This window comes from Glycine soja, chromosome 11, assembly GCF_004193775.1.
Source record: "Glycine soja cultivar W05 chromosome 11, ASM419377v2, whole genome shotgun sequence".
Taxonomy (NCBI): Eukaryota; Viridiplantae; Streptophyta; class Magnoliopsida; order Fabales; family Fabaceae; genus Glycine; species Glycine soja.
Window position 1 is genome coordinate 38,010,594 of NC_041012.1, and position 10,968 is coordinate 38,021,561.

Genomic DNA, 10,968 nt, shown 5'->3' on the forward strand with positions numbered 1-10,968 from the left:
CAACTCTTTCCTATAAATGTTTTTCAATACATGTAACACACCTAATGAAATAAATATATATAAAAATAACAATGTGAAATAAACAGTAGCGTGGGAAAAAAAAGAGCAAAAAGTGGTTTTTACAATCTTTCTGCGGCGATTACAGCACAGCACCACTAACACCAACATGTGGAGAAAACCAGAGCTGGGTCCTAATAAATGAGAAAAGTGGTGGAAATGACAAAAGATACAATGAAAGCTACTTTATTCATTTACATTAATAATTCCATTTCCTCAATTTTTCGTACGTGTGAATATGCTACAAAAATAGCAACTAATAAAACATCACCAACCCTTAAAACGTTTTCACATGTAATTTGAACCTTATATAACACATGTTACATCACTCGCTCTTCACTTATATATATATATATATTCCTTCTTCCTTACACATTAAAAGTCACCCTCACCGCAATTAATAGCACATCCACCACTTACTTCTATTACAATAACACAATATTCTCATCGGTAACATCCATCACCAGAACCATGGTCCAAGAGAAGAAGCTCGTGGACGAAGTGTCGGGTTGGCTGAGACTCTACGAAGACGGTTCAGTAGACCGGACTTGGACCGGTTCGCCAGAAGTTAAATTCTTGGTTGAACCGGTTCCTCCCCATGAAGAATTTATCGATGGAGTTGCCACTCGCGATATCATGGCTGGTGACAATTTCCGTGTCCGGCTTTACCTGCCGGAAAATATCTCCAATGAGGAGAAGCTACCCATTTTCCTCCACTTCCATGGTGGGGGATTTTGCATAAGCGAACCGGACTGGTTCATGTACTACCAATTTTACACTCGATTCGCTCGGGTGGCTCGAGTAATCGTTGTCTCTCCCTTCCTTCGTCGTGCCCCGGAAAATCGTCTCCCTGCAGCGATTGATGACGGCTTCTTTGCACTCCTCTGGTTAGATTCCGTAGCCAGAAGAAATGCAGAGGAGCCGTGGCTCAAAAAACATGGCAATTTTGGCCGTGTTTTTCTTATAGGAGATAGCTCAGGTGGAAATATTGTGCATGAAGTTGCTGTCCGTGCCGGGGAGGCTAAGTTGGACCTGCTCCATCTCGCCGGAGGAATCCCGATACATCCGGGGTTCATGCGGTCGAAACGGAGTAGGTCAGAGTTGGAGAAACCACAATCTCCATTCTTGACGTTGGACATGGTGGACAAGTTCATGAGCTTGGCATTGCCATTGGGTTCTAACAAGGACCACCCCATTGCATGCCCCATGGGCGGCGGCGCTCCGCCGCTTAGCGGGCTGAAACTGCCGCCGATTCTGCTGTGCCTGGCGGAGATGGACTTGATCTTTGACACAGAGATGGAGTACTACGAAGCCATGAAGAAGGCCAACAAAGATGTGGAGTTGTTTGTTAACAAAGGAGCGACTCATAGTTTCTATCTCAACAAAATTGCGGTGGATATGGACCCAAATACTGGTGCTCAAACGGAGGCTCTTATTGCAAGGATCAAAGAGTTCATTGAGCAGCACTAAATTATTTTGTGTTTCTTTTTTTTTTCTTTTTTGAAAAATTGAAAAATAAAACTTGAAGTGTGCACTTGACAAAGTGAGTTACTTTAATGAATGAAATAACTAATAAGTAATATGTTGTGTGAACTTTTGCGGGAAATCAAGTACTTTGTAATCTCATCAGTTGGGTTGTGTGTGTGATGTTCAATGTGATGTTGCATTGAAATATAGCCATTTTAGTTCTTTTGTATTTATTTCCGTAGTTTGGATTAAAAATTATACATTTATGAGGATGCCACCTAATTACAGGCGGGTAAAGTGCTGCTAATTTCATTAGGTGATCAAGTGATTATTGGTTGAGATACTAATTAATATTTAATAATAATTAAATTGCATATTTAAAATAATTGGTCTCCTAAAAACCTTAAAATCATTGGTAAGTTAAAACAATACATGATTTACAATTGGTACAATCAACAATATATACTGTAGTTGATTGAATAAGAGTGTATTTTGTTATAAACCGATGGATTCCCATGGATTAAAAAACAATAAAATGTTACCAAACACCCCCTTTATCATTACTCTACTTCATAATTTTTAGATTAAAATATAATTTTTATTTTTTTATTTTCTTAAATTTACAAGTTTAATCCCCTTATTTTTAGTTGAGATTTTTCATCTCTTATTTTTTTAAAAAAAAATTCATGATTTTTCTCATTTTTTAAGTAAGACATTTTATTTTTTATTTTTTAAAAATATGTAATTTTAGTCATTGTGTCTAAATTCAAACGTTGATTTATGTACTTTGTAAATATTGATCAAATATCTATTTATAATTTATATGATAAATATTTTTTTTAAATTATTTAATTGTTAATAAATTTAATTTATTAAAAATAAAATTAAAAAATATATAGTCAAGTCTGAAATTAAAAAATGAGACTAAAATGACAATTTAAAAAAAAAATAAAAATGAGATGTCTCAATTAAAAAGGAAAAAGGAAGAGGACTAAAATTGTGATTTTTTTTAGTGAGGGATAAAATATTTCAATTAAAAAATAAGAAAATTAAAATCATGAATTTTAAAAAATAGGACGATGAAACTTATATTTTTAACTTAATTTTTAAGTAATATCCATTTAATTTTTTGTAAGATTCAATTGACTAATTTAGAAGGATTAAGGAAATTTATTATTTTAGTTAATATTGTTAAATTTGTTCTAATTTAGCTTTTTCCAAAATTATCAAGATTAATGAGACATACTCTTTTTTTCAAATATTTTTATTATCTTTATTTCTTATAATTTTTCATGTCAACAAATTAAAGTGTTTATTGCTCTAATTTTGTTTGGTTATCCAATTGAAGAGACAAAGTAAAGTTACCAAAATAATCAACATGTGGCAAAATTAAACTCATAAATAAGACATCAATATATTGTCTCTTCCTTGAATATCGTTGGGAAATCATGCACAAATCCAGCTGGTTCTAACTTCTAACCGTATATTACCATACTGTAACACTACTATATCGTTGTTGACCATTGATCCTGTTGCACTAACAGAATTTTGAAACAAGTGTTTGTTTAATAAACACTATAAATTAATTAAATTCTCAAAATCTCAATAATTTTGGAAAAAAGTTGCTAATGAAATCGTACCAAAATCTATTTATAGCATTGCTCAAATTAATTTTGCACTCATATCACTTTAGCACCCTCCATTTTTAACCAGATTTGTTCCCTGCCTTAATCTCCACGCCACTTTTGGTATCCATTTGTTAGCGATGGAAACACCCCTTATATAATATTATTTTTTCTACTTCCTTACAAAATCACAGGATCTTTAATTTGTGAGGTTTTACTCTTCTTCCCCGGCCGGTGGTGAAGTCATTGGCCACCCCGTTGCCCCCATCATACATTGTTCCTTTTGAGGTTGGTTTGTTTGAATTTGTTGATGTGTTGCAAGAATTTCACTTATTTATATGGTATTTTGAGGTACAAGGGATTCGTTTCTTCGTTTGGGAAGAAATTTGTTGAAATGGTGCTGGGAAATTGGCTTGACCATATGTAGTTATTTGTTTTGGTTTAAAATTATTTTTTCTAAATCCTTTTACTTCTTGGGATGCTAAAAAGTTTGTAGTTTCAATATGTTTAAATGTATTTCTACCTACATAACATTATTATAGTTCATAACTTAAGAATTCCTTAGGTTATTTTAAAATATTAGGGATTTTTTCCTACAAAACAATTAGGAATTTTGAAAGTAGGTTTCTTATAAATTTGAAAGTTTTTTTCCTACAAAACATTATTTTAAACCATTTAAATATTTTGGGGGTGTATTTGCTTGCTTTTTCAGGTTTGAAGTTTCAAACAGAAAGGAACTTAAATATTTTAAGCAAATCCTTGCTTCTTGAAGTATTAGAGAGATTTGCAATGGGGGCTACTGAAGAGGCCTTACAAAATCTTGTAAATGTAAACGTTGTTGATGCAGAAAATCCAAAAAATATTAAAGTTAGTGGTACAGAAGATTCGGTAGTAAATGACAAAGAATTAGGTGCTAAAGAAACCCCTATTAAAGATAAGAAAGATAGTATTCCAGGTGAAGTAAAAGAGATGTTGAAATCATTGGCAAGTGAATGGGAGAATGTAGTTGATATCAATGCATTGCAAGTGATCCCTCTTAAAGGGGCAATGACAAATGAGGTGTTCCAAATAAAATGGCAAACAACAGCAGGAGAATCCTCAAGGAAGGTTTTACTAAGAACCTATGGTGAGGGTACTGGTATTTTCTTTGATAGGGATGTTGAAGTCACAACATTTGAATTCATGTCAAAGAGCGGACAAGGACCTAGTTTGCTAGGAAGGTTTGCTAATGGTCGCATTGAAGAATTCATCAATGCCAGGGTAATGTCATCTCTTTACTTTTCAATATTATTTATCGTAATTTTTTTATAAAAAAAAATATTGATAACACATCCTAAGATAATTTTCACCCATAAGGTGAAATTCATTTGAGTGATGCTAAATAATAAATGAGACTCAATAAACAAGAAGTGGGAGTAGATAGTACTCACATCATCTCATGGAGTACATGAATTTCATCCAATTAAAGATTGTTAGAAAGAATGTGTGGCTTAATGTGTTGTAGAGTGTGCTTAGCATTTTTCTTCCTTAATTATAAAATCATACTTTTAACTTTGTTCAGATAGCTTGAATTTTAATTTGTTAATGGGATGCCTTGAATTATAGCCCAACCAGATATGTTGGAGCTCAAATATCATCTTTTTTTTTTTTTTTACATCCTTGAAAAGTAAATCAGTTTATTGGTTGCACGTTAGGATAAAAAATAAAAGTGTTGTTGATGGTAACAATTATGACTTTCTATACTTGCTTTCTTACAGAAATTGAATATATCCGGAGACATAGGTCTATTGGCCAAATCATGTAAAATTAGTGTTCTTATTTTTCTTTCTTCATTTTTTTGTTTATCCTTGAGTTTTTTTCATAACAAATTAGTTTTGAAGAAATTGCTATTATAGACAGGTTGATGAACGGAAATTGTTGATTGAATGCAATATACAACTTATATTACTTAAAACTACCTTCATATTTTGGATCCAACATTGTAAATTATACTTGTAGAGTTTAATTATTGGTTTTATTTATTTTGTACTATCCCATTTATGAACTTGATAAGCTGATATATTGTGGTGGGTTTATCAGACATTATCAGCATCTGATTTGCGAGATCCATCTATTTCTGCTCTTATAGCAGCCAAACTGAAGGAGTTTCATGATCTTGATATGCCTGGCCCAAAAACCGTGAACCTTTGGGATAGGTTAAGGTATGTGTTGTTTGAACCCTCAAAATTGTAAGATATAAAAAAATTTTTTAATGTGTCAAAATGAATGCAGATATTATTGGTACGATTTTATCTTTTATAAAGTAATTTGATATTTCAGAAACTGGCTTAGTGAAGCCAAGCGCTTGTGTTCTCCTGAAGAAGCTGAAGCATTTCATTTGGACACAATGGACAAGGAAATATCTGCTTTGGAAATTTTTTTATCAGACACCCACCAACGCATAGGATTTTGCCACAATGATTTGCAATATGGTAACATAATGTTTGATGAAGAATCCAGTTCTGTGACCATAATTGTGAGTCCCATATTGACTGTTATTTAATTATGTTTTTTTAATAATATAAAATGTTATAATTAAAAGTTAATAATTTTTTTAATATTCTCTTTGTACCTAAAATAAGTGTTGCATTTTAAAAAAATTATTTCAAAATAAATATTTTATTTGACTTTTTAATATAACTAGTTATTTTTTATGGATAAAACTAATAAATATAACTTTAATTTTTAAATCTAAGAGGGATGTTTCTTAAATAATTTCTTAAGTGAAAAATTATTTCTTAAGGTTTCTTTTTATGGGAGTAAATCTATGTAGCACAAATTTTTTTTAAAAAAATAAAATTTGTATCTTCCTTGACAAATAGTTTCTTAGAATATCTTTCCCATTTGATATATATATATATATATATATATATATATATATATATATATATATATATATATATATATTATTATGAGTTTCTTAAAGTTTTTTATTATTAAAATAAAATTATGTATAAATTTCTTAGAATAATATGTCAGAGTGGAGACCACAAAATAACATAAAAAACTCACATAAAAAATTCTTATTTAAGATGTTCTACATTCTTTTTCATTTATTTAATAAGATTAATTTTATAAAATTATTATTAGCAGTCATTTATTTATTAATTTTTTATTTGAATAAAAAAAATTAGGACAAAACTTCTTTTAAGACAAAGAAAATAATTATTTTGAAAATTATACATAACATTACTTTTAATTAATTAAGAATGTAATAATATTTATAGTAACAATATATTAAATAAAAATGTAAAAAAAATTATAAATAATATAAATTTGTGCATTTTAATAAAAATATTTTTTTTAATTCCTTAACCGGTGTGATAAAAACACTGATTAAAATTTGCCTTATAATTATTATAATGTTTTACTTTTCCAACAGGATTATGAATATGCAAATTATAATCCTGTAGCATATGATATAGCAAACCACTTTAATGAGATGGCTGCCAACTATCATACAGATACCCCACATGTGCTTGACTTCACTAAATATCCTGGTATGTGAATGGCAATGGCTTCTGCAACTTCTTCTCTTTCATTTGTCGACCTGAAAATAACATAATTTGGTCGTTTCTCTTGACAGATTTGGAGGAGCGTCGAAGATTTGCACATGCGTATTTGAGTTCTTCGGGTAACATTTCAATTATGTTAAAAGATTGTACTACATTGTGATCTTGATTTTTATTTAACATAACTTCATTACTCTAAATTATTTTAGTGGAGTGCTAGTAATATATTATTTAATATTATTTTTCAATACATTCTTATTAATGAAAATTCACGTAAATCCCATTAGTTTACAGATGATATATATATCCACCAAATGCAAAATTAGACCCACAATATTTAGTGGAAGTCATGAATTTCAGTTGATAAGAGTGTATTAGAAAAAGTAATAGAGAAGTTTTACAAGGTCTAAGATTATGTGATGCCGGCCAACCTTCATTTGACACGATACTAATGTTTTTAATAAATTGAAAAATGTAGTTGTATGTGGTTTTGGTCAATCTTCACTCAACGCATTATTAACTTTTTTTTTATCAAAAAAACATAGTTATTTGTCACATGGAAATTAATGAGGACCACATAATTTTACACCATTTAATATTTTTTCAGTATTTATAAGTGAAGAGGAACATGAATTCCATGATAAAAAAAGATAAAAATTGTCACATAGTATCTAACACACTCTTTAGTATTGTCTAAAATTTATTTAAAATCATAAAATTATATCAAGCTCACTCCTTATTGAATAAACCTTATTAATGATTTTTGTTTTTAGTAAATTTTAACTAAATAAAAGAAAATATGTTAAAAGGAATGCATTAGAAACTTATTGCCACTCCTCATAATGAAAAATATTAGTTGTATACTCTCTAACTATAACTTGTTAAGCAAACATAATGGATCAATGTAGTCGTGCATTTCATTGCGTAGATATGTGTCACCTCCCCTTAAACCACCACAATTATTATGCTTTCACCATGAAAACGAACTTGTTTGACTTGGACACAGGTGAACAACCTAGTGACACTGAAGTGGAGCAGTTGCTTGATGACATTGAGAAATATGCACTTGCTAATCATATACTATGGGGCGTGTGGGGAATAATTTCGGTATCTTCACTCACTTTAATTAGCATTGATAATTGTATATTTAAGCTTCTTAGTATGGCATAATAGATTTTTCATATGGGTGTTAAACATTTTGGTAAGTATTGTATCTAATTATCTTAAAAATATCTTGTGCAGGAACATGTAAATAAAATTGACTTTGACTACAAGGAGTATGCGAAACAGAGGCTTCAAGAGTACTGGTCAAGGAAAACTTGTCTTTTGGGCTCTCATGAGTACTCTTCCCATGATAATGCGACTAAGGGTAATGGTACATTTTTTTTACTAATAAACATCTAATATTATATGGTGTTCATCCACTATAATAAGTTATATTGTATGTTAGGATTGCAGGTCAGCGAATAAATGTCTTTTCGGATGTATGTACTTCGTCATGTTCATTGCTCTTTTTTAAAAAAAATTATGATAGGAGTTTCAAGCCCCCTTTTTGTTTTGGTATTACAAGACCACAAGTAAATAAGGTGGTGCATGATGGATAAATTGATGCTGTTATCCTTGTTAGAGTTGGGACATGGATTTATGCTTCTTCAACATTATTTCTGTTGTACGAAGAACTAGTGAGAGTGAAAATTAAGTAATTATCTTAATTTGTTAAAAAGATGCATAATTTTAAAGAGTTTCACATGTTTTTAAACATAATTTTGATTTTAGTTCCGTAATAATATTTTTCTTATTTTTACTCTTATAAATGTTAAAAGTTTTAAAATGACTTTTTTAAGGAATAAAAAATGATTTCTATAACCATTTAATTGAAGTAAATTGATGGAACCCAACTTTGAAAGAAAATAATGCTAAGTAGGTTTAGTTGAGCTACAACTTAATTTGTTGACCTAAATGCATATTATTTAAAAGAAATGCTAATACATTCTCTTAGATTATTGATTGAAAATGATTCAAAATTACAATTTTTTGTGAGTTTCATTTTTTTAGCAAGTCTTTCTATTTTTATAATTTTATATAAAGTATGTTTTAAAAAAAAAAAGTGTTAAAAACGTGTGCTGCAAGAACATATCTACTATTTAATTATAAAGAAACCAGGCAGATCGAGTAATGGAAATATTGAGCGACCAGATCATATGTTTCCAGTTGAATATTGGTGTCATGTTGATTAGATTCACAATTTCATATATTGTATTGCATGCTATTTTAACTAGTTATGGGGTTTGCAGGGGAGCAAACACTAACATCAACCACTAACAGAAAGCCAGCTAAGAGGAATAGTGTCTCCAATAAATTGAAGAAAATCTTTGGTCTTGGCTTTTTCAGATCGAAACACTAGAGCTTTCTTGTTAAGAGTCATTGGATAATTCTGAAGACCTCCAATCCTTGAGAAAAGAAAATTAGTACGGTAATAATCCACAAGTTACCCACTTGATCTTGATCATGTACTGTTCTCTGGAAATTATGGGTATCTTTCAAAGCAACTGAGATGGATCTGTTGGCAAGGGTTTTCTTAAAAATACATGTCAAACAACTTTGATCTAAAAGGTGTAATTGCGGATGTGTTTACCTTTATGGTTGTAGATGTGACCATTGTGTTTATAGGCATTGTGGTTGCTGCAATGAGCAAGGTTGGGTAGGTAGCAAAGCCATCATCAATGCACTCGCTTTGAGAATGCTAGTATCAATGCATATCATAATCAAAGCTAGAGTTGTATTATGTTTTAGAGTTCTAATATTAATTGTTAAGAGAAATAATTAATTAAAGTAAAATTGCAAGTTGTAGAACTATAAATTGCAACAAACATGCATGCACACGTATGCATATATACATATATGTATAATTATTTTTTATTAAGTAAATATATTTTGAATTGAAATTTTTAATCTCATTGACGAAAATTTCAATTGATATTATACTTCATTAAATTGTCTCGGTCTTGAAATAATATAGGTAGACGTTAATACAGGATATAAGCTACTTCATTATATTCCCAATGTTCTCTACGTAATAGTTTTCATGATGTCTCATTTTGTTACAACAATGACATTTTAATTAACTTATGGAAAGTGAATTTTAGGCTCTATGGACAGCTTCGTTAGTATTCCTAACCATTCATAACATTGATTCCGAATGCTACAAGTATAATTGTCAATATAGGATAGCAGAGCGGAGCAATCCACGCAAAAAGTTAGAGAACGGATAGTGATACAACCATTATTCTATTATATTATTTGTTATGGTTTACATTGTTTTGGTATTATTATTATTATTATAGATAACAATTCACCAATAACAAGTTAAAAATCCACCCTTGAAAAAATATGGCAAAGAAATGTTGTACTTGAGGTCCAAGGCACACTAGATCATAAAAGAGAAAACACGCCCTAAAATTTTAAGGACCCGATTCATGATTAATTAGATTCTTTGTTAGCTCTCGTTATCCCTGTGAAAATGAAACGTCCATGTGATAGGATACAAATGTAATAGCAGGAGGTCAATCATACGAGAAAGGCCCAAAAGCATCAGCTGCAACAAATTTCACCTGGGCTTTAGAGTAACTCTTAAACGCCCCGGAAATACTATGGCGGGTGTAAGCATAAAAAAGAAACAAAAAAATGACTCCCTAACTGCAGAACATCCCAACACTCAAGAAGACTATCCAAGGAAATTCTAATGGTGAGTTTTGATGAAGACAAAGCTAATAACTAAGGCACTCTTAAAATAATTCAAGTCAAAGCCAAGAATTAATAGAAGAAAAACGCTAAGAAGTCAAAGCTCAAAACTCAAGATTGAAGAACAAAAAGTATTGTGTCTTTGGTATGTCTTATAAACTCCTCAAGTATCATTAAGACTAGCATCAATGATCCATCTAGACCTTTGATAACCGTTAAATATGAGTTATTTTTATAATAAAAAGATATTAAAAATATCTTTGAAAATATTTATTTAGCAGTTATTTCTGTATTAAATGATAAGAAAATATCCAAAATATTAGGAAATCTTAAGAAGATATGATTAAAAGCAAAATAAATCCAAAAAATATAAAAAAATATCACTCGGGAAGATTTTTAGTATTAGGCCCAAGTCCACTCCAACAACATAAAAAGAGAGTCAAATCAAGGAGGGACAACACCACACAACCCTCTCTCGCGTTTCATTACTCATTTTCTTTCTTTCACCCCTCTTTTTCCATTAATTC

The 10,968-nt window shown here is 30.4% G+C and overlaps 2 protein-coding genes across 3 annotated transcripts; both read left to right on the forward strand.

Moving 5' to 3' along the window:
- Nucleotides 1-410: 410 nt before the first annotated feature.
- Nucleotides 411-1,806, forward strand: LOC114374685 (probable carboxylesterase 15). The gene has a single exon (XM_028332359.1). It carries the CDS (start codon nt 529-531, stop codon nt 1,525-1,527), a length of 999 nt encoding a protein of 332 aa, XP_028188160.1. The 5' UTR covers nt 411-528; the 3' UTR covers nt 1,528-1,806.
- A 1,519-nt stretch (nt 1,807-3,325) lies between these two features.
- LOC114374684 (probable choline kinase 2) lies at nt 3,326-9,538 on the forward strand. 2 transcript variants are annotated; one of them, XM_028332357.1, is made up of 9 exons: nt 3,326-3,437; nt 3,862-4,409; nt 5,229-5,350; nt 5,469-5,664; nt 6,571-6,688; nt 6,775-6,822; nt 7,707-7,807; nt 7,943-8,075; nt 8,995-9,538. In XM_028332357.1, exons 2-9 carry the CDS (start codon nt 3,939-3,941, stop codon nt 9,102-9,104), a joined length of 1,299 nt encoding a protein of 432 aa, XP_028188158.1. In that variant the 5' UTR covers nt 3,326-3,437; nt 3,862-3,938; the 3' UTR covers nt 9,105-9,538. The 2 variants fall into 2 exon arrangements, with proteins under 2 accessions (XP_028188158.1, XP_028188159.1); XM_028332358.1 differs by having other exon boundaries at nt 3,327-3,437; nt 7,943-8,069.
- Nucleotides 9,539-10,968: the final 1,430 nt, after the last annotated feature.

Coding starts and splice junctions, on each gene's coding strand:
- LOC114374685 (XM_028332359.1), top strand. CDS start 529: ATGGTCCAAGAGAAGAAGCTCGTGGACGAAGTGTCGGGTTGGCTGAGA.
- LOC114374684 (XM_028332357.1), top strand. CDS start 3,939: ATGGGGGCTACTGAAGAGGCCTTACAAAATCTTGTAAATGTAAACGTT. Junction 6,823..7,706: donor TGCGTATTTGAGTTCTTCGG/GTAACATTTCAA, acceptor ACTTGGACACAG/GTGAACAACCTAGTGACACT. Junction 8,076..8,994: donor TAATGCGACTAAGGGTAATG/GTACATTTTTTT, acceptor TGGGGTTTGCAG/GGGAGCAAACACTAACATCA.